The 27,186-nt window shown below is 51.3% G+C and overlaps 3 protein-coding genes across 4 annotated transcripts; 2 read left to right on the top strand and 1 right to left on the bottom strand.

Annotated features, from left to right (window-relative positions):
* SYP (synaptophysin) lies at positions 1-12,483 on the top strand. Its single transcript, XM_037159201.2, has 7 exons — positions 1-82; positions 1,164-1,229; positions 2,364-2,488; positions 5,366-5,561; positions 6,211-6,402; positions 8,401-8,731; positions 10,870-12,483. The coding sequence occupies exons 1-6, from the start codon at positions 47-49 to the stop codon at positions 8,725-8,727; spliced, it is 942 nt and encodes a 313-aa protein (XP_037015096.1). The 5' UTR covers positions 1-46; the 3' UTR covers positions 8,728-8,731; positions 10,870-12,483.
* A 1,440-nt stretch (positions 12,484-13,923) lies between these two features.
* PRICKLE3 (prickle planar cell polarity protein 3) lies at positions 13,924-23,102 on the top strand. 2 transcript variants are annotated; one of them, XM_037159222.2, is made up of 9 exons: positions 13,924-14,048; positions 15,236-15,321; positions 16,309-16,492; positions 18,475-18,588; positions 18,907-19,044; positions 19,897-19,956; positions 20,056-20,242; positions 21,435-21,734; positions 22,285-23,102. In XM_037159222.2, exons 1-9 carry the CDS (start codon positions 14,007-14,009, stop codon positions 22,869-22,871), a joined length of 1,698 nt encoding a protein of 565 aa, XP_037015117.2. In that variant the 5' UTR covers positions 13,924-14,006; the 3' UTR covers positions 22,872-23,102. The 2 variants fall into 2 exon arrangements, with proteins under 2 accessions (XP_037015117.2, XP_037015107.2); XM_037159212.2 differs by having other exon boundaries at positions 19,753-19,956.
* PLP2 (proteolipid protein 2) lies at positions 23,103-26,002 on the bottom strand. Its single transcript, XM_037159234.2, has 5 exons — positions 25,739-26,002; positions 24,537-24,689; positions 24,337-24,432; positions 23,754-23,844; positions 23,103-23,509 (listed from the first exon to the last, which is right to left on the bottom strand). Exons 1-5 carry the CDS (start codon positions 25,832-25,834, stop codon positions 23,487-23,489), a joined length of 459 nt encoding a protein of 152 aa, XP_037015129.2. The 5' UTR covers positions 25,835-26,002; the 3' UTR covers positions 23,103-23,486.
* Positions 26,003-27,186: the final 1,184 nt, after the last annotated feature.

The raw sequence follows: 27,186 nt of genomic DNA, 5'->3' as shown, positions 1-27,186 counted from the left end.
TGCACTAGCCCTTGCAAGCAGGCTCCTCCCGCCCCCCGCATTGCTGATGCTGCTGCTGGCCGACATGGACGTGGTGAATCAGGTACGCGATCCAGCACCGCGGACAGAGCCCGAGGCTGCAGGGCCTCCCTGCTCGGGGCGCAGCTGATCCGCTGACACAGAGGTGGTGACCAGGGTCCTGGCCATGGACATCCGGCCACCCACGCTGGGCCGGGGGTCTGCGGCAGACGAGGGAAGAGGGAGGTAAAGAAGGAATGCGCCCTTTGCCGCAGCGAGGGCTGTCCTCACTGCCGCAGCGGGGGCTGCCACAAGCTCGGTTCTTTTACAGGCCTCCGGGAAGGGAGGAAGAGGGAGTCTTGGGGCTAGGGTACAGACAAGGGGGGAGAATGGGGAGAGTGGAAGGAAGATAGGGGTGCTGCGGATGAGCCAGGAAATAGAGCAACAGAAGGTGTGAGGGCGGGGGATGGGAGGAGGGCGGACAGCTGCCCCTCCCAGAGACCGTACCCTGGTAGAGAACCACTCCTTCCCCCAGAGTAGACCAAGGGGGTCGATCTGGTTTTGCCACTCCAAAACCCCTAGTCTCCCCTCCCCCAGACATATCCAGTAAAGCCATGTCCCAGCCTTCCCCACCTTAATCAGCCTAGACCCTCTGCCATCTCACTCTTCTCCAACACATTAGAACCTCACCCTTCCCTAACAAGTACCAACCCCTTCCTATCCTCATCACCCCAGACCACCCTCCATCACCACCATGTGACTCACCTTTACCGCTGCAGACCCTTCCCCCCATCCTAATGAATCCTGACTCCTTCCTCACTCATTCTACTGGATTCCTTTCTCCATCTGACTCACCTTTACCATTTCAGACCCTCTCTCATTCCCTAACCCATCCTGACTTAACCCCATCTTCCTCACCCCTGACCCTCTCTGCCAGCTACCTCACCATCTCTCCAGATCTCCCCGCCAGTTCTGAGCTCCCAGGGTCTTCTCTTAGGGAAGCTGTGCCCACGCTTGCCTAAAGTGTCACTCCTCTCCAAACGAATGTCCTCACTCCTTCCTGGAGGTCACATGCCCTATTCCCAGGGGTCATCATCTGATGGCGCCCCTCACCTCCCTCTCCATCCTCAACAACCCCATCCCCTCCCCACCGTTTCTCTCCTCAGCTGGTGGCTGGGGGTCAGTTCCGGGTGGTCAAGGAGCCCCTCGGCTTTTTGAAGGTGCTGCAATGGGTGAGTGTGGTCTGGACCATGGGGAGAGAGGAAGGTAGGTAGTGGGATCCGGAAGAGCAGGGATGGAGTTGGGGTGAGAAGCAAGCAATGGATGAGTGGAGTGGGGGTAGAAGGGGATGGTGGGATTATACTCCAGGGTGAAGTCCCAGGGGCTTGGTTGGGGCCAGAGAATGGATGGCCTGTGAAGTGACGTCACATAAGGCCAAGGGTACCCCCGTTGTGAAGTGGCAGATTGTGACGTCCTACCTCTTCTCCCGAGGTGAGAGAGAGGAAGGGGAGGTGGAGCTTGCAGCTGGTTGCTGTGGGAGAGATGCAAAGCCAAGAGAAAACCTGAGACAGTGAAAAAGAGGGAGAGAATGTGAGACAGTGAATGATGAAGATAGAGATGGAAATACTGAGAAAAAAGAAATACAAGAGATATGACAGAAAGGAGACAAACAGAAAGAGACAAAGAAAAGGTAGTCAGACACAGATGCACAGAGAACAAAGATGCAAAGAGAGATAAACACAAGAAGAGACGCAGAAAATGAAAAGGGGATGGGGAGAGAAAGAGACAGAAGAGGCACCAAGAGAAAGGAGGAAAAGAGAGACTGATACACAGAGAAAGGGCAGTACAAGAGAGACAGAGAGAGCACCATACAGAGACCAAGTGAGAGACAGCAGGAAGATAGCAACAGACAGAGAAACAGAGACATACATTCACACAGCGAGAGGGGAAAATAGAGAGAAAGAGACACACAGAGATACTAGAGAGGCAGAGATACAGAAGGCAAAAAGACATCTGAGAAAGACAAAGACACATAAAGAAACAGAGATACCAAGAAAAATAGAGACAGAGAAAAAGAGACAGATGGAAATAGAGACATAGAAATAGAGAGACTGAGACAGAAGAGAGAGAAGAAGGGAGTCAGAGCATTGCAAGGCACAGACAGAAGCACTAGGAGAAAGACAAGAAGAGATAGCCACACCCCTGTAATCAGCTTGTCCTTGGGCAGGATGAGCCCTGATTAGGGAATGGGGGTGGGGACCGGTCCATCTGCTGCTGCCTGTGCTGGGTCCTGATCTGTCCAGAGGAGGGCACCCCCACCCCACGTGCACACAGGCTCACCATCATGCCCATTCCTGCTGCCCAAGGTCTTTGCCATCTTCGCCTTTGCCACATGCGGCAGTTACAGTGGGGAGCTTCAGCTGAGCGTGGATTGTGCCAACAAGACCCACAGTCTCCTCAACATCGAGGTTGAATTTGAGTACCCCTTCAGGTGTGCCCTCACCCTAGCCCACCCTCGGTACCCTGACAGACCTGGGAGAGGAAGGGGTGGGGTGGGGCTGGACAACACCTTCTCCCCAGTGGCTCCTGCCCAGCCTCTACTCCAGGAGACCATACCAATTCAGGTCACTGCACATGCACTGAGCACCTACCTTGTGCCTGGCACTACTCTGGATATCTAGGACATGTAATGAGCAAGGCAAGCATAGGCTTCTCTACCTGTGGAGTAGTCTTCTCTCTTTCCTACTCCTTCACTAATAAACGTTCACTTAAAAAAAAAAGACAAGCATAGGCTCTTGCCCTCCAGCTATGTTCTAGTGACGGGGAGGGGCAGGAGACAGGCAATAAACAAAGTTCAAAAGTAAAAGTATATATAGCCTTAACACAGTAGGTTCTCAACGAATGTTAGCTGATATCATTATTTAATTCCCAATCATTCATTCCACACACATTTTTTTTTTTGAGAATCTGTTGTACTGCTCAAAGTGCTAGTGAACCAAACAGGCCAAAGCTCCCTACCCTCATGGAGCCAACATTATAAAAATCAATTAATAAAGAGGATAATTACAGATCAGAAGAAATTCAAGGGAAGGATCCTCATGCAGAGTTTTATGATAGAGAATAATGAAGGGGTGCTCTTTAGCTATAGGGAATGACTAAACCCAACCAAACAATTCTGATATTTCTTGAGCTCATACTCAGTGCTCGGAGCTAGGTACATGGGAGTGAGCAGAGGCAGGCAAGGTTCCTGCCCTAAAGGAGATATTTACTTCCTTGCTGGTGGGGAGGCAGAGACCCACAAACACAATTTCAATGAAGGCTTCTGAGGCTCCTCCACTACTTGGACAAATCACATAACTGCTCTAGGTCTCAATTTACCCATCTATAAAATGGAGTAGTACAGGGTTATGATGAATATTAAATGAATTATACTTGTAAAGTATTTAGCACAGTGCCAGGCACACAATAATCACTCCATAAGTGTTTGTTAACATAAGGAAAATAAGTAAATTCAAGGGACTCGGGAAAGAGGTCATTCATTGAGTCGGAAATTTGAGGCGGGGTAGCACTAAGGGTGAATGGAGGCTCAGGAGATCACTCAGGGTGAGAGGGCAGAGTGAAGAGAGCAAGCCCAGCAAAGGCTCTGAGCAATGGTTGGAAGAAAAGGAGGTGCCGGGGAGGTGTGGCCTGAGAGGCAGAAGGGCAACCAAGGATCCACCAGTTCACAGAAGCCAGGGAAGAGAGTATGGGGAGGGAGAGTTGGCAGCATGGGATAGTGCTGAGAGCAGACACTATGAGAATCAGAAGACCACGAAAACATATTGGCACCCCCCACACATTCCCCATGCCTAGGACCTCCGGTCCTGAGGATCTACCTTTCACCCACAAGTCTCCCACAAAAAAGTCTGTGCCATGGATCCCTCTGACCAACCTACCACTGTCCCAATACCCCCCAAGGGCCTTTCAGTCCCCCTTGCGTACTCCCCTTCCAATCCAGCACACTAGAAACCCAGCAGCTCAAACCCAGATTCAACTCCTAGCTCCAACATTTAACAGCTGCACAACCTTGAGCAGGTAACTTAACCTGGCTGAGATTCTGTTCACCTGTAAAATGCGTATAATAATACCTGCTTTAGAGAATTACAGGGGAAGGGTCATTAAATGAGGCATTTATACAAAATAGTAGGGGATCAATAAGTAGAAGCTTTGGGACCTTTGCTACACAAGGGCACTGGCACTGTTTGCTTAGTCTCAGGATCCTGTGCCCCATTCTGAGGTGGGTTCTGGGACCCCACCCCAGTCCTCACCACACACATTTTCCCCTATGAGTCCCTCCTCCATAATACCACAAGGAAGGCCTTAGTCCCGTGCCTACATAATCGGATCCTCCTCCCCTCAAATACACACATCCTGTTCCAGGATCCCTTCTACCTTCCTGTCAGTCTGTCTCTTCTTATTTTGTCATTTCTGGGCTCTCCTCTGCTATGCATACACTTCTTTTTCTTGGGGAGCTGAAGTAGAATGAGAAGAGTCAGTATGATGTAGGGGGAATCACAGGGTTCAAAGCCCAAATGCTACCATTCTTTCGCCATCTGTATGACTTTCGGCAAGCTAATGTACTTCACTGAGCCTCCGTTTCTGCCTCTGTACATTTTATTTAATAAACATTTATTGAGCACCTACTATATGGCAACGCTGTTTTAGGCCCTAGAGACACAGCAGTGAACAAAATAAAGGGCAAAGGCCTGCCTTCTTGTAATTACAGCAAAAATCAAGGGAAAATGATATGTCAAATGAGGTATCACTGCTACACTGGAAAAAATGGATCAAGGAAGGGGGCTAAGGAGTGCTGAGAGGGAACTGTTGAATTTTTAAGAAATCTTTATTGATGAGAGAGAGAGAGAGGGAGAAAGGGAGAACCCAAGACCTTGGTGTACCTGGACAATGCTCTAACCAACTGAGCCAGAGTGGGAATAGTTGAATTTAATTTTAAATAGTAAGATCAGGGAAGACCTCACTGAAAAGGGGACAGTTGAGCAAAGCTTGAAGGAGATGAAGGGAGCAAGACATAAAGATATCTAGAAGAGCATTCCAGTGCAAAGATCCTGGGGTGGGGAGGTGCCTGGTATGTTCTACAAATAACCAAATGGCCAAGGTACCTGTGTTAGAGTGAGGGATGAATAAAACTTCTTTCACAGCATGCTATGAGCAGCCAATGAAATGTGACTGGTACACAATAGGTGCTCTGTGGATGGTTATTTCCTCCTCTTTTGGGGATCTTGTTAATCTGGGGGACTCATGACTGGGCAGAAGGGAGGGGGAGGGGGTTCTTAAAGTCTGGGCCACATCTACCCACCTCTCTCTGCAGGCTGCACCAAGTGTACTTTGATGCACCCGACTGTAGAGGGGGCACTTCCAAAGTCTTCCTACTAGGAGACTACTCCTCATCAGCGGAATTCTTTGTCACCGTGGCAGTCTTTGCCTTCCTCTACTCCATGGGGGCTCTGGCCACCTACATCTTTCTGCAGAACAAGTACCGAGAAAACAACAAAGGGCCCATGCTGGTGAGCCCCCACATCCACTTGTATGCAAGGGCCCAATGGGACACAGAACCTCAAAGAGACAGCCATGTTCATAGGTCACACCAAATCCCAGACTGGCCCACCTGCAGGCAGCTACCACCCCATGTTACTGCTGCTGCTGCTGATGCTATGAATATCAGGAACACTACATTACAGAGTGACAGAGACACATTCATAGCCCACACAGAGTCCCAGACAGGCCTACACCAGGAAACCTGCCACCTCTCACACAACCACACAGTCTCAATGAAAGAAAGGAGCACACAGAGGTTCACTGTGACAGTCATGCTTGTCACGCCACACAGACACACTGATTCCTACACAGCTGTACTCATATACCCTCATCCCAGACACAAAATGACACATATTCCCACATTCAGATGAAAGTGGAAAGACACAGATTTGACAACCGTCCCTCAGAATTCCCTCATACCCACATCCTCTGTGTCACGCACAAGCCCAAGTTAGGAGGACCATCTCCAAGTGAGTGTTAGGGAAAAGGCAGGGGAGAGAGACAAACCTCTTCTGGGGGACCCCCTTACCAAGAAATCCTGTAACCTAAGGAGGCCCCACAGCCCAGCAGGAAGCAGACCACTCACAGTGCCATTTTCCTCTCTCCTGCCCATCCTAGGACTTCCTGGCCACGGCAGTGTTTGCTTTCATGTGGCTGGTTAGCTCATCGGCATGGGCCAAGGGGCTGTCGGATGTGAAGATGGCCACAGACCCAGAGACCATTATCAAGGAGATTCCTAGTTGCCTCCAGAAGGAGAATACATGCAAGGAGATAAGAGACCCTGTGACCTCTGGCCTCAATACCTCCGTGGTGAGCCCTGGGAAGCTGGCCAGGCTGGCTAGGGAGGGGAGATGGGTCACTTACAATGTGGGGAGTGGTGGAGATAGAGAATGAGGAAATTCAGTGGGTATCCAAGAGGGCTCCACAGAGAAGGCATACCAGCAACAAAAGCCTAGAAGGATTCGATAGCAATTGTAACTACTGTGACACCACAAACTGTGTCCAAAAGAGGAATATGACATCTTCTGTCCAATTAAATTTTGGAGATCTGGATCCCAGCCCCAGCCTAGTCAAACTCTCCAGCAACTCAGTACCCTCTGGATCCTGTTTCCTTCCTTACACGCAAAATGAGTAACTTGAAATACTTCCCAACTGGACGCCCCCTACTGACCAGAGTCTGTGTGAGGTCAAATCCCAGCTCTGCTACTTAAGTTTTGTGACCTAAAAGTAGTTAGCCTCTCAGGCCTCGGTTCCAGCATATAAGTTGCAAACTAAAAATAGGTCCTGTTCCAAAGTCGAATATTTAGTGTGCTAATAATACAGAGTGCTTAGAAAGGGGCCTGGCATATGGCAAATCAAATAAAAGTGTTACAGGTGTTGAGATTCCAACTCTGCCATTTGCTGGCTCTGAGACCTTAGGCAACTTCATCTCTATGGGCCTAAAATCTTCAGCTATAAAGTGGAGATATTACTTCCTGTCCCCAAATTGCATTATATTGTATATGTTTATTTTATATACATATAAAACATATTTTGTATTGTCCAACATGTATTTAATATAAAAGTATATACTGGGTTGGCCAAAAAGTCCATTTACTTTTTTCCATAAGACACTTTTTCATTTTCACCAATAAGTTTATTGATTTGGATATTTTGAGTATGTCGGCTATCTCCCGCTATTGGCTTCAAGTGGGTAGAGGCCAGGGGTGCTGCTAAACATCTTCCAATGCATAAGACAGCCCCGCAGCAAAGAATTATTTGGACAAAATGTCAATAGTACCAAGAAACTTCACAAACCACTTTTTAAAAAGATTTTATTTATTTTTAGAGAGAGGAGAAGGAAGGAAAACAGAGAGGGAGAGAAACACTGATGTGTGAGAGACCATATTTTGCCATGTATAATGTGCAGTGTTTTGCTAAAATTTTTCAGGGAGAAATAAGGATGCACATTATACATGGGTGGAATTATTACATGCCATGGGTATAATCCCATGTATGATGTGCACAAAAATGGGGGCACATTATACACAGCAAAATAGTATATCAACTGGTTGTCTCACACACAAACCACTTCTGACATGTTCAATCGGTCACAGCACCTTCTACACACACTGCATGAATCTTTTGTGTGTTCCAGTTGCGTTTCTACCTTTCTTGGGAATAATAAAGCTTAATACGCTGAAAATATTACTTTTCTTCCATCTTCAGTATTAAAATGGCTACGACTACACAAAATTCACCAATTTGATAAGTGTCTCTTAAATGCACATGATATGACAGCTGCCACAGTACAATCTAACAAAATTGTTTCTAATGAAGTTAAAGACAACTAAGCACTATTAGAGCCATTGTATGGAAAAAACACTTTGGCTAACCCAGTATTTATATACTTTATACATTTGTAGTTATACATACATACGTGTATTACACATCTATTAGTGATGTTTACCTATTTAATCAAGTGTATGCTTAATATTTCACTACATCACAAAATTAGATTTACTGTATTTTATACATGTATAAATGTGCATGTGTAACTTATAAATGCACAAACATATAAACAAATGTACATAATACTACTCTTCAACAACCCAGGAATCTGAACTCTAACACGCCCTACCCCTTCCCCAGCAAGGTGGTTTTTTCTGCCCATTGATGTTAATGCGCTGGGACTCAGGCGCCTGGATTTCAGAAACTACCACCCTTCTGGAGCCCGCAAATCCGAGCCCAGCGCGTGCTGCCTCAACGTTTCCCGGGGCGGCAGAAGCAATGGGTTGGGGATGACAGCTTGGCTTTATCTCCTCTCAGGTGTTCGGCTTCCTGAACCTGGTGCTCTGGGTTGGCAACCTGTGGTTCGTGTTCAAGGAGACAGGCTGGGCGGCCCCATTCCTACGTGCACCTCCTGGCGCCCCTGAGAAGCAACCGGCGCCCGGGGATGCCTACGGCGAGTCGGGCTATGGGCAGGGCCCTGGTGGGTATGGTCCCCAGGACTCCTACGGGCCCCAGGGCGGCTACCAGCCCGACTACGGGCAGCCAGCCGGCGGCGGTGGTGGTGGCTATGGGCCTCAGGGCGACTACGGGCAGCAAGGCTATGGCCCTCAAGGTGCGCCCACCTCCTTCTCCAATCAGATGTAGTCTGGTGAGTGACAAGCGACGGTGCGGCCAACGAGGGTACCAGAAAGAAGGTGGGCGGGTCAGTGAACCAATAAGAGTCCATAGTAAATGGCACGTGAGATGCTGACCTAAACAAATGAGAGTGGGGGTTTGAAAGAACCAATACAGAGGCGCAGCTGCAGGAGAGTGGTTCTTGAAGATGGGCAGAGTGAGGAGCCAATGGGAGAGGTGAAGCCACAGCTCAGAGGGAAGGAACGGAACAGAGAAACCGGCAAAGCAACCAATGAAAGGAGGGAATAGCAGAGGGACTTGCGTAGTGGAGAATCAACAGAGTGTGGGAGTTCTGGAAGGTGGAAGTAGTCTTAGAAGTGATTGATAAGCTAATGCGTCATGATAATGCAAATAGATGCTGAGGGTAAACTGGCTTGGATCGTAAAGATCCAACAAGCTCGCCTGTTTGGGAGGAGGCGTTATATCTGCCACCTCTCCTTCAACTCTCGAAGCTGAGGAGGTGGTGTGGAATTTCAAAGAAGGCAAAAAGGGATGGGGTGGGGGCATTGGAAAGGCTTGCTGGCCTTCTTGCCCGACCTAAAAAAGTGAGATTTCCTTCACATATGATGGGGGGGGGGGAATGGGAAGAAGAGAGTAGGGGATAGCGTGAGAAGGGAAAATCAAGGAGGTGGCAACAGATGGGTGGAGGTAGTTTCTTGCACTTTGGCCAGAATGGAAAAGGCAGGGAGGAGTTTATTACACATCCCACATCTAACTCATCAAAAATTCCTGTTGTTCCCACCTTCAAAATATATTTATAACCTTCCCACTTCTCACTGTCATCTCCTCCAAACATCTTAACAGGTTTCTACCCCCATTCCCATTCCCATTCTGTTCTGTTCACAGCACTGGGAGGGATACCATTAAATCTTAAGTCAGGCCACCTTCCTCCTGTGCTCAGAGTGCTGCCAGAGCTCCCATCTCACTCAGATTGAAAGCCAAGGCTTCACAGGGCTCTACCCAATCTAACCCCTCCCCTCATCTCTCTGACCTCTCACCTCCTACCACTGCCTCCCCGCCAAACACACATACACTGTTCCAGCCACACTGGCCACCTCGATATGCCAGGCACAATCCAACTTTAGTAGTGCCTTGCCTTAATACTTGCTTTCCTCCTGGAGTTTCACAACCACACCCAGCGATAACCTCACCTGGCCAGGTCCTTACGAGTCCCCTTTCTTACCGCTCTCATAGTACCCTGTGCTTTTCTTTATCACAGTTTGTAATTATCAGTTTATATGTTTATTGACTGTCTCTCCCACTAGACTAGGGGATGTGACCGTGACTTATTTATGCTGTACACACATCACTTAGAGCAAACCAATGTTAAGAAACATTTATTGAGGAAATAAATAATAGAAACAACATGAGACTTTTTATTCTTTGCTCAGAATCTTCCCATGACTTACACCTCATCCAGAGTCAAAGCTAAAGACCTCACAACCTAGTCCTATGTGACCCCATTACCTACTCTCTGATATCACCTCCCACCATTCTCCCTTGCTCATTCCTCTCATGCCCCACTGACTTCCTTGCTGTTCCTCAAAAACACTAAACATAGTCCCACCCCAGGGCTTTTGCACTGGCTCTGCCCTCTGCTAGGAATGCTCATACCCTATCCCCACACCCCACTCCCAATCAGTTCTTCTATGTGGTCTTCTCTGACTACCCTACTTACTACGGCAACCTTCCTTCCCTACTGGCACTCCTAATCCCCTCACCCTGGTCTACTTTTTATTTTTGCATTTCACTTATAATCACCTTAAGTCTGTCTCCCCTGCTACAATGTAAGCTCCACACAGATGAAGATCTTCATTTATCTCAATATAGTTTATAACCAATGACTAGAACAGTTCCTGTTAACAGACTTTTTGGGTTAGGGAAGTGAGGACCATAATTTCTTTGGTGCCTAGCCTGGTGGGGAAAATATATCTTCCCAGTTGGGGCAGCTGGGATGAACTGACTCCAGGAATCTGAGTGAAGGGAAAAGGAAGAAAAGGCATATCAGGCAGAGGGGAAAGCCAGGGTGAAAGCATAGCAACCCAGCCCCTCCCCAAGGGCAGCACCTGTGTCTGGACCCCCCTCTCCTTTCTTTGTCTTTTGTCTCCACAGGTCAGTGGAACCCAGGAGGACCCCATGGGTGGGCAAGAGCTCAGGAGAAGGCCTGCCCCCCCTTCTCACCTCTATACCCCAGGTCTCCACCTCTCAAGCCAGGAGACCCTTAACTGTCTTTCATTATATATATATATATATATATATATATATATATATATATATATATATATATATATATCTCCTGTCTCCCACTCCACACCACTCATACATTAGGGGCTCAATCTTTAGTGAGCCCCTCTCTTACCCCTAGCCCTTTCCCTGCATCCCTTGGCCCCTCTCTGTTCCCTGGCCCTGTACCCTGAAGTTGGGGAGGACTCTGAAAGAGGGACAGGGAGGAGACAGACCTTGGCTATGTGGGGAGGGTAAGCTTGACTTCAGACTCTCTCCCCTCTCTCCCTTCCTTCCTCCCAACTCTGGCCTTGATTTTTTTCAGCAATGTTTGAAAAAGGACCATTACAGAAAAATTCAACCCTAAGTGGGGTGGAAGGGGGGAGAAAGGCAGAGATTGGAGAGGTTGGGACCCAAGGTGGTCTTGGAGAGGAGCTCTGGTGGAGGGGACTCGTAAGCAGGGAGTTTGGTTCCAGACATACTGGAAGTGTAATGTAAAGGAGAGGGGTGTCCTAGAGCATTCTGGAGGGGAGCTTGGAAGGAGGCTGAGGGTGAGATTCTAGAAAGATCGGAGCTTTGAGTGAGGCAGCAGGTGGGCCTCAAAGTGATCAAGGCTTGTAGTAGGACTTAGTTATATGGAAGGGATGTGACTTGGGGACCTGGGGACAGGGTTTGGAAAAATGCTGAGAGTTCTAGAGGGGTGGGGCTTTAACCAGGCAGTAGGTGAAGCTCCAGAGTGGGCAGGTCTTGGATTGGGACCAGAGTTTATGGGAGTGGTGTGACTTGGAACATTTGGGAGACTGAGTTTGATTCTAAAGAGGACAGGCAGGAAGGGTGATTCAGTAATGGGCTGCTGTTGGAGTGAGGGCGTGGTCCAGATTCTAGGTGGGGTAGGGCTTAGAGTGGGACATGCCTGGTGGTTTCAGAGGGGACAGCCTGCCCAACCACTCCGCAATGGAGCAGTGAAAAGAATATGTTTTAAAGTGGGCAGGTTTGACAGTGGCTAAGGATTGTTGAATGGGTTTTGTTAGTGGTAGGAAGAATGTCCCTGGCCAAGACAAGGGACTGAGAGGGCCTGTTGGAGACCTGAGAGGTAGGGCTTGGAGGGTAAGGGGTGGGATCCAGAGAGAAGCAACCACACATGCCCTTGCCCACCCCACCACGGGACTGCTAGGTAATCAGAAAACAGAGCCAATGGGCCTCTGGGGCCAGCCCACCCCTCTCCCCTCTTCTCCTGCCTCCTCCCTCCCTCCACATCCCACCTGTACCCGGGTGGTTGGAGGCCCGGTCTGGAGCCCCTCTCCTACACCTTATGCTGTGTCTGTGATGTCGGTAGTGCCTGTGACCGTGTGTTGCCATTTTGTCTGGCTGTGGCCCTTCCCCCTCCCCTCCAGACCCCCACCTTTTCCCTTGCCCTTCGGTATTGTTTGAAGACTCCCTCCCAAAGGAAGAACAAATATGATTAATTATCCTCCTCTAAATAAACTCCTCAACCAACTAGTACCTCTGACTGGGACTTCTCAGTGTGTCTTTTGGGGGGACACAAAGGGAGAGAGGAGACAAGGTGAAGGGAAGCTCCATCCCTGACCTGCTGGACACTGTTCAAGTCATCTCACCATTTTAGGCCCCTCTAACAGTAGCGAAGCTTAAGTCATGCTCTGAGTAGCCCTGCGCAATGCCCCACTACTGGCCACAGAAAGCCCTGTCTTTCAAAAGTTCGGTTCTATTTCTGCTCCCTTAGCCATGCGCCTTCTCTGCCCTGCCCTCAAAATTTCAAGTTCGAATAGGACCCCATACTTCACAGGGAGACTTCCCTTTACCAACACCACTCGTATTCTTTAGACCCTACTGTCTCTTCATTTCTTTGCCTCTCCTCCAACTAGAAGACCGGGAGACCCAATAGGCTGCAAGGTCGGGAGGCGGAGCGCTGGGGTGACTCGTTATTTCATTCATTCATTCTTTTTAACCCCTCCAGGCTCCTCCCTTGAGCAAGGAGAGGCGGTAAATGTCTGTGATGTGCGTAATGGGGCCGGAGGGGGCAGGGAAATCCCTGGCGCCTGCGATGAAAGGATAGGCTGATCGCCGCCTCCGCCACGGCTAATTAGAGACCCCAACCAGGCGCCCGAGTTCTGACTGCGGGTCTGGGACCCCTTCCTGCCGGCCCCAAGGCACAGCAAGGCCTGATAACATGAAAGAGAGACTCCCAGCTCTGGAACTGAGCTCAGGGAACGGGATGTCTAAGAAAAAAAAAAAAACAAAAACGGGAACAGGGGAAAGAAGTTTACCAGATCTTCTCAGGATTTAGGGGGCATGACAAGTGGGGTGGGGACGGAGAGGGGAAGAGAAGATGGTAACCTAGTTAGTGACTTTAACCTCGTTATAAAACTCAAATAATCCTGGCTCTGAATGGATGGGAGCGGGGCGTGTGGCGGTGTATAAGCTCTACCTCTCTAATAGAGGCGAGGGAGCACCAACTGGGGCTGTAATGGAGTTGGGGACCATTTTTTCAGCGTTCATCGGAATAAAGAGTCCTTGGAACATCACCAGTGGAGAAGAGACCAAGGGGGCTTTAACCCCTCCCGCAAATAAGCATCCAAGATAAATGGACATAAAGCGCCAATACAAGTACCCTAGTGCACCACGTCTTGCATTCGGATCGCTACTTCCAAGTCGCCCTTCCTCCATTACAGTTCTCAAGCCCTAGAATGTTTTGTGAGAGGCCACGTGGCATCTTGGGGTTCTAGGGTGCGTGGCAGGAGGGCAAGAGGGGAGCCGCCCCCCCCCTCCCCCCCCCCCCCCCCCCCCCCCGCACAGCGCTCCTGGACTGCGTGCCCTTCACCTCTAGGCAGGGGGCGCCTTGGCCAGGGAGAGACACAAGCCCAGGGGCGGGCGCTGCGGGGCGCGCTCCTCCCCCACTAGTGTCAGGTTTACGGAACAGAGCTTCCAACCCGGACGCGCGGTGTCCTGGCGGCTGCGAGGATCTCATTCTCCTGACCTGGCCCGTCTTGACCCTGCCTGGGCGCGCCATGTTCGTACGTGGGTCCCGGAGGCGCCGCTCTGGGCGTTCGGTGAGCAAGACTCAGTGCAGCTTCAGGGCTTAGGGGTAAACTGAGGCCCAGGAGAGGGGGCAGGGGATAGGGATAGTGAGGAGGTACTCCACAGCAGGTTTGGGAATTCCCATCCCCAGAATTTCCAAACCAGAGGGGCTGGGGCTACTGGAAGCCTGTGGGTAAAGGAACGTGAAGATCTGGTGGCTCGCGTTCCCTAATCGCCCCTTCGAACTCCTTTATTAGCATCTCAAGGACCCGGTGTGCTCCCCTCTCATGTGAATTATGGGAAGGGATTCTGAGGACCAAAAGATTGGGTCTTGGGTTCCTGGATTGAGCAGGGTCCTTTCCAGCTTCTGAGGAAAGAGATTTCCCCTTGTACCTTGGTGGAAAGTGAACTGAAGGGTGAGGTTCTACACTCCTGGGGGCTGGAATACTGAAGGTCAAGGGATTGGAATTTGGGGTAAGAGGGCTTCTAGGCTTCCACTTGAGCAGACAAAGTTTTACTTCCTACATAAGAGGGTCTCCTTTTTTTTTTTTTTTGGTGGGGGTCTCTAAGTGGAGCATTGGTTTGGTGGTCCGGAGTAGTGAATAGCCTCAGGATATGAGGGGTAAGGTCCAAGGCTTCTTGGGGCAGCGTTTCTGAATGGATCAAGGGCCTCCGGAGGTCCTGGAGGAGGCTCTCCAGTTCCTTGAGTAAAACCAGGGCTTGGGGGAGTGGTTCATGTGTGGACCTCAGCTAAGGATGAGGTCTCAGACTCCTACCCCTGGAACTTGAGTGCTGCTGGCCTCGTGGGTGGAGAAGGGGCCGAGAGAGGCCTTCGGGGAGAGACATTCAGATTAGGGACTCTGAGTTCTGAGTGGGGAGAGTACTCTAAGTTTTGGGGGAGGTGTGTGAGGCCAGGAGGAATCAGAGGTCTGGCGGAGGGGGATCCTCTGCTGGGTGGGGGAAGTTGCGGCCGACCCGGGAAGGGGAATCCCTTGAAAAGGGGGCATAGAGGGAGGTGGCCTCAGCTGCCCCTCCTCTATCTCTGTTATGTTCCCCTTCCCTGAGCTCTGGGTGCTGTCCCAGCCTGCCCAGTGGTGCCCTAGTAAGACAGGCCCCGGCGTGCGGGCTCGGGCTCTGGAGTGGAGAGGAGGGCGTTGACTTTTCCCTCCCTGCCTCGGTGCCCGGCGGTATCCTGCGTCTGTCCGCTCCCCCACTACAGCCTCCCGAGGCAGAGGACCCAGACCGAGGCCAGCCCTGCAATTTCTGCAGGGAGCAGTGCCCTGGCTTCCTGCTGCACCGCTGGAGGTAGGTGACTATCGAAGGGAACCCCCAAAGACTTAGGCCACACCCCTGGGCATTAGCTTGGTCCACAGAGGAAGCTCAATCGGGAAAAGAGCCTCACACTCTGATTCAGAGCCCCACCTCCTGACTCATTCCCTATTGTCTGATTCCCAGGAGAGCTCCGCCCATAACACAGCCCCGCCTCGGAAGTGTCCTCCCCACCCATCCCAGTCCTATCTCATGGTCCTGGGCTCTGAGCATCGCCTACTGACCTCCAGCCCCCTTTTTTAAATTTTAAAGATTATATTTATATACTCTGGTTTCTCTTCAGATCGCATAAATCTTTCGCCTTTTAAAGATTATATTTATTTCCTTTTTAGAGAGGGGGGAGGGAGGAAGAAACAAAGGGAGAGAGACACCAATGTGTGAGTGATACATCCATTGGTTGCCTCTCACACGCCCCCAGCTGGGGACTTAGCCTGTAACCCAGGCCTGTGCCCTGACTGGGAATCAACACTGAACCACACCAGCTAGGGCAGCTCAGCCCCCTTCTTGAGTTAGGAGCAGCTTTCCCAGACTCCTGTGCCCTATCCTACTGGATCCCAGTACCCAAAACATCCCATAACATGCCACAAATAGGGCTCTATCCAAAAGTTCAGAGTCTCAGCACAGGCTAGAGCCTACCTCCAGGGAAAGTTCTGCAATGTCCAGGGCCTGTCCTGAGGGGAAGCTCTAATGTATAACTCCAGTCTCAGCCTCAAAGCCTCACCCCTATTCAGGCCCAGGTCCCAGAGCTGAAAGTAATGGGCCAGCCTTGAGACCCCATGGCTCCATCTCTGCACCTCCTGTGCCTAGGCTCACAGCCCCAACCCCTCTCAGCCCACCCTCAGGCTCAGAGTCCTTTAGTGGTTGTAATCTGCATGTTCCTGCCCCTCAGTTGGACTTCCTTGGGCTGCAGAGGGGTCCAAGTGGACTACTGTTTAGTAATTTGCCCCCATCCTGGCCCCTCAGGAAGATCTGCCAGCACTGCAAATGCCCTCGGGAGGAGCACGCTGTGCACGCAGTGCCTGTGGACCTGGAACGCATCATGTGTCGGCTAATCTCAGACTTCCAGCGCCACTCCATCTCTGATGATGACTCGGGCTGTGCCTCAGAGGAGTATGCTTGGGTGCCCCCTGGTCTCAAGCCAGAGCAGGTGACCAGAAGGCATCACCCACTGTTGCTCTCCAGTGGGTGCACACACATATTTCAAGTGGAAACCTATTTCTGGGGTAACACTAGGGTGTGTGGTCAGATGCCTATCTTTTTTTAAGCCTTTGTGACCTAGGGATAATCAGACCCCCAAAACTCTCAGGGAACCCTGAGTGGTCACTCAGCCAGTTCCTTGGATTCTGTTCACCCCGCTCCTGTTTTACCCTTACCTAAGGGTTTATCCTGGCATTTCATTCACCACATCTCTATTGATTCATTTATTCAACAGCTATTGAGTGCCTCCTGCATACCAGACACTGTTGCAGGCACTGAGGACAGGCTCCAACAATTAACAAAACTGTGTGTGTGTGTGTGTGTGTGTGTGTGTGTGTGTGTGTGTGTGTGTACGCCCCCACATAGAGGTTAGATTCCTGAAGGGAGCAACAGCCAGTAAGCAAATCTATACAAATACATCAGATGGTGAAAGATCTAGAATAGAAAAACAGGGAAGGGGTGGAGACATGTTAGGATTGTAAATACAGCACACAGGTAGGCCTCTGTGAGACTATGATGTTTGAACTTCCTGAAGGAGGTGAAGAGGGAACCATGCAGAAATCTGAGGCTAGAGAGATCCAGGCAAATGGAATAGGTAATGCAAAGGCCCTGAGGCAGGAGTGTGCTTGGCATGTGTGAGGAACAGTGAGAAAGCCAGTGCACTGGAGCAGAGTGAGCCACAGGAGAATGGTTGCAGGAGGGGTCAGAGAGATGGCAGGGGGAGGGGCACAGAAAGGACTTGGGCTTCTACACTAATGAGGAAGAAGCCACAAGAGATTTGTGAGCAGAGAAGGGATGCGATTTGTCTTAAGATTTAACAGGATCCCTCTGGCTGCCAAGCGTAGAACAGACTGTAGGAGTAAGGGTAGAAGCAGGGTACAAGTGAAAGGGAGATTACTCCAATAGTCTAGGTGGCCAATGACGCTTTTGGCGGTGGAAGTAGTAAGTGGTGGTCGGATTCTGGTTATATTTTGAAAGGAAAGCTGAGAGAATTTGCTTGAGGGTGGGAGAGAGAAAGGAGTCAAAGATGACCTTAAAGGTGCATGGATTAACTGATATGGGTTGAGCCAAGGCAGGAGTGTGTTTGAGGTCTAAGCATAAGTTTGGTTTTGGTATCTGCAGCTTGAGATGCCCATTTGACATCTGAGTGGCCATGTTGCTTGGGACTCAAGGGAGAGATTGATCGGAGCTAGAGGCATGTATTTGTGGGGCATTAGCCATGAGAGAGTATAGCTACAGGGTTGGATACAACTCCCAAGGGACTGAAGGGAGACAGAGGCAAGAGGACGAAGGATTGAGCCTGAGGACCCTCCCACATTCAGGGGTTGGTTAGTTGAGGAGGAACCAAAAGAAAAACAGAAAAGGAGCAGTAAATAGGTTTTTGTGAGGTTTTTTTAGAAGAAGGAAACCCAGGACCATGTGGTGTCCTGGAAGCCAAGGGAACACAATGTTTCCAGGAAGAGGGAGTCATCAGCTGTGTCCAGTGCTACCGATGGGTCAAGTTGGATGAGGATTGAAACCCGAACAATGACTTTAACAATGTGGATGGCATCAATGACCCTGATAGGAATAGCTTTAAAGGAAGGGCAGGGAAGACTGACTGGAGTTGGGTGTATAGAGAATGAATGGGAGAAGAGGAAGTGGAGACAGTGAGCGCATGTAACTCTTTTGAGGAATTTTTCGGTAAAGGGAAGGAAGAGAAAAGCGGAGCAGTAGCTGGTGGGAAAAATGGTGTCAAGACGTAAGAGAACTCTTGGTATGTTTGGGAGGTAACAAAAATGATCCAGCCTGTAGGTAGGAGAAATGAAGGGAGTCAGGAGACATTCCCTCTGATGACTTTAATTTTCTCAGAGAAGTAGGGACTCATCATTCCACTGCATTCCAATTACCCCTAGTCTCAATGGTTTTCTCCCATCCTCCACATCCTCCCAGGTATACCAATTTTTCAGCTGCCTCCCAGAGGACAAGGTCCCCTACGTCAACAGTCCCGGGGAGAAATACAGAATCAAGCAGCTGCTGCACCAGCTGCCCCCACATGACAGTGAGGTGAGGAGAGAGAAGACAGGAAGGGCATGCCAGGTAGGGGGCACAACCTGGGAAAATGGCAGGCAGTTGGAAAGAAATGGGCAGGATCAGAGGTGAGCTGATCTGAGGTGAAACATCTGAAAGGGCAGGGGCAATCAGGGGACATCCCTTGGCAGAACCACAGCTGGGACTTGGGAGAGGTCAGGGGTGGGTATTTCAGGCAGGAAGCAACAGCTATACAAAGGCCTAGAAGTAAACTTTTTGAGCATGGATGGAATTTGAAAGAGGGTAGCGGGGCTGACATCAGGGGAGGAGCCTGGACAACCTCCACTACCCCAGGCACAGTACTGCACAGCACTGGAAGAGGAGGAGAAGAAAGAGCTCAAAGCTTTCAGCCAGCAGCGGAAACGGGAGAATCTGGGGCGAGGCACTGTGCGAATCTTCCCTGTGACCATCACTGGGGCCATCTGTGAGGAGGTGAGCTATGGAGGGCCTCAAAATGTGAGTGGTGCCTTTGCTCTAAGCCCTGGGGTTCAGGTCCCATATCCCTATCCCTCTATTTGTCAGGGATGGCCTTAGAGTCTAAGGCCTTCCCGCCAGTGCTGTGTGTAGGGCCCCCTGGTGGATGGAACCTGTCCCTCAGATCCCACTGTTGGGTGTGGTCTGTCACTGAGGAGGCCCCAATGGACCTTCTCTATTAGCTTCCTGCCTTCAACAAAGTGGAGGCTGTTTGTCTGGTCCCCTTGTGGTTGAGCCTTATCCTTAAGAACCCACCCACAGGGGCGGGACCTATCCCTAGAGCCAGCTGATGGGTGGAATTTGTCTCTAAGCTCCCCCATGAGTGGAGCCTGACCTTAGATCCTACTGTTAGGTGGGGTCTGTCCCCACAGTTACCCCACTGGGCCTGGCATGTTTCTATGGTTTCACCAACTTCCCAAGGGCAAGACTTGCCTTTAAGGCCACCCACAATGAACAGGGCCTATCTCTAAGGTTTCCAACAAGAGCATGGTCAGTTTCTAAGGCACTTCCTTCCCCCATGTAGGCAGCGCCTGTCTCAAATTTACCCCATGGGTAAGGCCAGTCACAAAGGTCCACCATGGGGAAGGCCCAAGTATGACACAGACCTTGGCTGATCCTCATCTAACCATCTTGGTGAGGGTGACAGTGTTATTTATCATCTGGCAGTGTGGGAAGCAGATTGGAGGTGGGGACATTGCAGTGTTTGCCAGCCGAGCAGGACTGGGTGTCTGCTGGCACCCCCAGTGTTTTGTGTGCTCCACGTGCCGGGAGCTGCTGGTGGATCTCATCTACTTCTACCATGCTGGCAAGGTCTACTGTGGTCGTCACCATGCCGAACGCCTGCGCCCACGCTGCCAAGCCTGTGACGAGGTGTGTGCCTCTCTGCCCAGGGGTCGGGGTGGAGGGTGGGCAGGGCCGGGGTAGGCCCTGCTGATGGCCACAGATGGCCTGCACTCCACCCCCCCCCAGATCATCTTCTCCCCTGAGTGCACGGAGGCTGAAGGCCGGCACTGGCACATGGGTCACTTCTGCTGCTTCGAGTGTGAAGCATCGCTAGGAGGTCAGCGCTATGTCATGCGTCAGAGTCGCCCCCACTGCTGCGCCTGCTATGAGGCCCGCCATGCAGAGTACTGTGACGGCTGTGGGGAACACATCGGTGGGTTAACATGGCACCAGACAGGGGGATGGATGAACAGCTGACCCGCAGCCCCTGCTTTCTCCTGTTCTCCACCCCCAATGCCCTCCCCCGCTTCACTGTTATCACGATACTCTCAGTCTAGCCCAAGCACTATAGCCCTATACCCTTCACTGCAAGTCCCATCACTGATACCCTCCATTTGGGGAGGTGGGGCCATATTTTCTAAACCCCACCTACACAGTGCAGACACCACTATATATCTAGGCCCACCTCCAGAGTGACCTCTAATTCCCAGTACCCCAGGGCTATCCTTTCAGTCTAGCCCCATTTGGGAGGAGTGGTATGTGCCTGGAGGCTCTGCCCTAGTTTCCCCCCTTGCGGTCTCCCCTACACCCTTAAGCTATACCCCATTCCCTAAGACTCTTCTCCATTAACCTGGAAAACCGATTTTGAGCCAGTGTGTGTGGCAGGCACACTGGTGTGCTGTAAGGATTTTAAAAATGTACAATACCTGACTGCTTAGTCAGGCCACGGACATCTCCCTTAGATTGTGAAATGAAAAAAAATGACAACAGCCAACATAGCAATAGTCTTCAGGTGTGAATGAATCAACATTATACCCATTTTTGTCAGATTGGCAAAAAATCTATTTTTGGGTGTGCCACAGGTGTTTACTAATTAGTTTATGTGTGCCGTGAGATGGAAAAGGTTGAACACTGCTAGCCTAGATACGTCATATTTTCTAAGCCATATCCTACTCTTTAAGATCCATTCCTTTCCCACCGAGGCCACGCCCTACCTTCTAAGCCTTGTTCCCACCACCCAGACCTCTTTAAATCCACTCTCCTTTCACCCGAAGCCACCTTTTACTGTCTAAGCCTGACCCACATCTTAGAGTCAAATGCTCACCCCCTACTCCGGGAGGGAGCAACTGGGAAAGAGTGGGGGGGGTCGGGGGGAGCGGTAGGGGACATTTATCAGCTGGTTTCCAGGTGAGGAGAGTGAGGAACCCTATCGTGAGGACCAAACCTCAAATGTCCTGCTTTCTGCAGAGAAGGGCCCGTTTTTTTGGAAAGGTGGTGGGGAGAGGGCCTCTTGGGGTGCTCTGCCTCAGATTCCTGCTCTCTTCTGTGGAAGGGCCCCATTTGGGAGAGGTGGAACATGCCTGGGGGCTCTGCCTTAGTTTTCCCCCCTCTCGGTGTCCCCACAGGCCTGGACCAGGGCCAGATGACTTATGAGGGCCAGCATTGGCACGCCTCAGACCACTGCTTCTGCTGCAGTCGTTGCGGGCGAGCCCTGCTGGGTCGCCCCTTCCTGCCACGCCGTGGCCTAATCTTCTGCTCTCGAGCCTGCAGCCTGGGGTCGGAGCCCACGGCTCCAGGGCCAGGCCGCCGCAGCTGGAGCGCAGGTACAGTCCCTGCACCACTTGCAGCCTCCACAGCCTCTTTTTCTGCTGTGGAGGAGACATCTGAGCTCACCACCAAAGACACCAGTACTGAGCCAGAGCCTGGTGAGTTAACCCTTGAGTCCTGCCCAGCCACTCCGAGTCCTCCCCCTCCCCCAACCCCAGACCCCTCGAGGTGACTCACCCAGGCCCTTCACCTGCTACATCCCTGGCCATGCCCCCAAACCATTCCAGGCCTAGTCTCCACCCAAACTACACCCCCCACCCCCCCACCATGAACCCTGGTTCTGCCCTCTTCTGTAGAGGGCCCTTCCCTATTTCAACTTGTACTGCCTGAGTTCAAGTTCCTCTTCCTCCTCTCCAAACCCTTGACCTTCCACCCTATCAAAAACCTAATCTGTACCAGCCTATTCCATGCCCCTTCTGTCAAAGCCATGTCCCCTTGCACCAATCCATTCCTGCTCCTATGTTCCAACCTCACACTCCCCTCCATTCAGAGCCTGTCCCAGGCCTCATATTTCCTAGACTCCCCACTTCACTACCCCTCTCTGACCACTGCCCCAATTTCCCAGTCCTGATAGGGGAAAGCAGGCCCTTCCACAGGGCTCCTCTGGGAGGCGACAGATATAGGGACTCCCTACATCTCTCTTTCCAGCTGCAGGCCCCAAGGAGCCCACCCACTTTCTGAGAGGGGCCCCTCACCGACACTCCATGCCCGAGCTGGGGCTACACAGTGCTCCTGAGCCACCCTCAGGGACCCCCAGCCAGCTGGACCCTGAAGATGGTGCCTTCAGTCGACAGAGTGCCCCTCGTGTCAGCTTCCGAGACCCTCTGGTGTCTGAGGGAGGCCCTCGTCGGACCCTGAGTGCACCTCCAGCCCAGCGCCGCAGGCCTCGCAGTCCCCCTCCCAGGGCCCCCACACGTCGCCACAGCCACCATTATCTCTACCGCCACCGCCACCGCCACCAGTCTGGAAGACTTCACCACCATCAGTGTGACTTGGGATCCGGGTCTGACTCAGAATCTTGCTCTAGCTCACCCTCCAGCTCCAGCTCTGAGTCCTCAGAGGATGATGGCTTCTTCCTAGGGGAACGGATCCCACTGCCCCGGCACCTGTGCAGGTCCGTGCCTGCCCAGGACACTGCAATGGAGACCCCCAACTCTCCATCTCCACCGGCTCCTGCAATTTTGGGCCCAGGGATGCCTCGCCAGGCCAGAGACAAGAACTGCATAGTGGCTTGAAGGCAAGGCAGTCCTGGGAGGTTCTATTCCTCCATTCTCAAGTCAGTAGCTAACTTGAGAATACATCCCCTTCCTTCCTCCCTCTGTGCCATTGAAGTAATTTCATATTTGATGTAAAACAGGCCTGGCTTTTTTACCTCCTTGCTGTAGCTGTCCACATTCCCAATTCTTCCCCTCCTGATGCTTGAGATTTATCTATACTTGATCAAAGGATTAATTTATTCATTATCATACAGTCTAACAATCTGTTTATTATTTATTTATATTTATCCCTCCACAGAACCACCACCTCTCCACACTGAGGTTTATTGGAGTGGGCCACAACCTAGGGGCTGGACTGTGAAATCTGAGGCACACTTCTCCCTCATTTTGTGCCTGAGGTGGAGGCATAAGTCCAGGCAGAACTGGTGTCTGCTTTTGGATACTTGACACAGCCATAAAGGTGGCCACACCCAGGATGGTTGATTGGCAGGCTGAAAGACAAATTCTGATAAAGGCACTTTTACCTCAATTAGGGGACTGGGAGTTTGGCTAGAAGTGTTTGTAGGGTTGGGGAGGAGTCATTTCAATGGAAGTGTTATTTGCAGGTTGCAGAGAGAAATGAAGGGAGTTCACCTACACCGGGCCATCTGCAGGGTCTGCAAGTGAGGAAAACATGGAAAGCAGTTGGGGTCCATATGCCCATTTGACAAAAATACTGAAGCTTATGGTACTTATTGGCACTAAAGTCATAAGTACCAGCAAAGGACAAAGCTGGCATTCATACCCTTGGGATACCCCTTTCCTTCTCTCCTCAACCCCATCAACAACACACCCCTACATAGACACACACACACACACACACACACACACACACACACACTTACTTACTTACTTACTTACCAGTAGGGGCTGCTGTATGTCTTTGCTGCCTCAACGGGAAGGTGAAATAGGCATCAAAGCCAAAGAGGCACGCAGCGATTAGGCCCATCACCTGGAGGTGGGGATGGGAGTGAGGGGGTTGAATTAGGCTGGTCAACCTACTGGGCCTCATACCTCCTATCTCCAGGACTTCCCCGTGCTGGGATGGTGACTAAAGCCCCAGGTTGCGAAGCCAAAGAGCCCCAAGAAAAGATCAGGAAACTGGACTCTACCCCCACTCTCCCTTCTAGTACTGCTCGACACGGTATAGCCACATGGTGGCCCCACATACAAGTGGCACCATTCAGTGTACATTGAGACAAAGTTCTAGCAGATGGCAGTCTAGTGTGTTGACAAAGATCCTGTGTCAGGCAAAGGATAGCCCTTTTCGGCCAACAATGATCTTGAAAGAAAAACCAGGGCCTGGGCCAGACTTTCCTGCAGACACTGAGGACAAGTGTGGCCTGCTGTGGGTCACATACTTTCTGCCATAAGCAGAGACAGAAATGGCCCCTAGATTCTCAAATCTCTTTCTGTGCTTTGGAGCTGCCTTCACAGCGTTTACCCCTGCAATGATTTTGGAGTGGTTTCCTTTCTCAACGAGGACGACAATGGAGATGATCAGGTAGAGAATGGCCGCTACGAGGGCTCGGAAGAAATCCTGTAAGGGGTAGGGAGAAAAGGGAAGTCAGTGTCCAGAGTACCAAGACAATCCCAGCTGTCCGGGCCCCTCCCATGCCTGGCCATTTCTGGCCCCTTTCTCACACTCCAAGGCCAGTTGATGATCTGTATCCTGGTGTTCAGGTCACACATGTAGATGACAAAGAAGACAGCGGCAAGGATCATCTCAACCACTGACAGAGAGGAGTATGCCGATGTGGAGGCAATGAAGCAGATCAGAATCACCAGGCACAATATCTGGAAGGACAACATGAGGAAGGGGTCCTCCATCAATTCCTAGGGCTGTGGGGATGGGTTCAATCAGGGGTCTCAAACTCAGATGCCTACCAGGACTGAGAAGATGACAAATAATCATTGCTACACACTTGTGTTCCAAATACTTTTCTAAGAGCTGTACAAATATTAATTCACTTGATCATCCCAACAACCTAATATGTTGGGTACTGTTATTAGTATGTTTATTTTATAGGTAAGTGAGACACAGAGACGTTAAGTGACTTGCCCAGGGTCACCCCGCTAATAAGGGGTAGAGTTGGGCACCTCAGTTCCTCCCTCTTTCCAAGACAGGGGCGGCCTGCAGGGAGTGGCCCCGCCAGGTATTTTGAGAGCACTGTTGGAGCCAGCTTAGGGCCTTGACCGGGGCGGGACGTGCAGTTACTCCGGCAACCCCTTTGGGAAGCGGTGAGAGTGACAACGGAGGGGCAGGGCTCCGGTTAAAGGCACCGCGCCCCATTTACAAGTGAGTCAAAGGCGGTGCCCTCTTTGAGAGGGGCGGGAAAACGAGGCTCGGGATAGCTAAGGACCTCCCACCTCACCACAGCAGGGCGAGAAAGAACCGGGGAACGGCGGAGCACCCTACCCAGCGGGACAGGCTTGGGGCTCCACCCCAACAGACGCCGCCCCTGGGCGCGCTGCCAGCCCGCCGGTCCGTGCCCAGGCCGCGCCACGCCCTGCCGCGGGATGCCCCCCACCTCTCACCCCTCTGACACCCCTTCAATGATCCCACGGGTGAGTCCATGCGGTTTCCCTCCACGGCGTCCCCCATATGTACCATGGACACCTGGCCTCATCCCTTTGCCCAGCAGCTCCCGACCACCTTCTTCAAACCCCACTGACTTCTCTGCGCCCCTGGTTTTGGGCCTCCGCCACTAACCCACTTCCCCCCAGTCCCACTGCCTAGGGTCTCGGGCCACCTGCCTCACCTGCCTCGCCCGGGGCCACCCGGTTCCGCACGATCCGGCCACTACACCCCGCTTTTGCCCACCCGCCAGTTCAGGGACACTCACAATCTCAGCAAAGAGAAGAATTCCTTTGAGGGTGCGTGCGAAGTTGGTGCAGGCGGCCCAGCAGCCGGGGGCCGAGAAGCGCTCGGAATCCGCCATGGCGTGGGCCAGAGTCCCTAGGGGCGCGGATGATCTGCTCGCTTTCTCGCAGGTTCGAGGACACACTGCACACTCAGCCGTCTAGCCAGCCGTTTGGCCGGGGAGGGGGCCCAGGGCCCAAGAAGGGAGTGAATCACCACGCGGAACAGAAGCAGGCGGGGCCTTAGGGGGCCGGGCCAGGTGGCTGCCGCCCCGGAAGCCCCCTTGCCCCGCCTGCCTGCCGTGGATCGTCCCCACCCGTAGTACAGCTACTGGGCACCTCTTCTCCGGAGATGCCAGCCTTTCAGGCTTGGCACTTCAGGGTACCTTGAATGGTAATGGCGAGACCTTTCACTGTTTTAGAATACAAATGTACCCGAAGCTGCTACATCTCAGAACCGAGGGGAGCTTGCCTTTGGGAGGGAGTGACTTACTTTTCTTTGCTATAGGAAAAAAATAGTCAAGGTCCTATTGAAACTCAGATATGTTTCCAGAACTCGGAATATTTCAAATTTTGAAAAAAATTTCCCAGTGCATATATGATATATTACTTAACAGTCAGTGGGGAGTGAAGCTGCCCCATTTTTTTTAAGTTAATATTTCCTTCAAAGGTGTGAACATTCACAATAAGTGGAACAAGTTAGAACTGAAAATTGTGCCTCATAAAGTCAGGTCAGGTTTTGTAACCAAATGGTGTGCCAAATGGTGGGAAAACTATCCGTTTCCAGAGCTTTGGGGAATTCAGAACTGCAGATAAAAGATGGTGAATTGTGGAATAAAACTCTTAGCAGTGATGGGAATAAAACCTCTGGTGCACAGACCAAGAGAGAGCAGGGCCTGGTGAGCATCAAGCTGCTCTGTAAATGGAGGGAAACATCATCAATAATAGTGTCAGAACCCAGGGTCTGTCTGATTCTCTGTTCTGCAATCCTAGGGAAGTCCAGTTTTCTGGTTCTGAGGAGGAAGGCGATCAGTCCAGCCCTAGATGAAGAATGGAAAAGGATCATGGGTTTTATTACTAGGAGCTTGGCAAGATGAGGGGAAGGCTTCTGGAGTGCCAGGCTGGGTGACAAGGCTGACCACATTTGGAGAGTATGTTACCCTGAGCAAGTCATTTCCCCTGACTCACCCATTTCTACATGTGAGAGAGGCAGCTGGTTACAGGAATCTGGATCTCCCCTGAGATGTGCTGGGAACCACACTCTCTAGTCTGAACATTGGTTTTATTCCCATCTCATTTGAGGAGGCAAGGGTTGTGACTGGAAGGCCAGGATAGTTCAATCCAACAGTTTGCCTTCTCTCCATTTCCTAGCCCCAGGCCCTCAAAACCAAAGAAGGGGCTCCCCTCTTTCAGCCCAGTGAAAAAGTAATTG

The sequence above is a fragment of the Artibeus jamaicensis genome, unplaced genomic scaffold (assembly GCF_021234435.1).
Source record: "Artibeus jamaicensis isolate MK-2021 breed Jamaican fruit bat unplaced genomic scaffold, CSHL_Jam_final contig_60, whole genome shotgun sequence".
Lineage (NCBI taxonomy): Eukaryota > Metazoa > Chordata > Mammalia > Chiroptera > Phyllostomidae > Artibeus > Artibeus jamaicensis.
The sequence above is the reverse complement of the archived record's forward strand: the minus strand, read 5'-3'. Positions and strand labels throughout refer to the sequence as shown.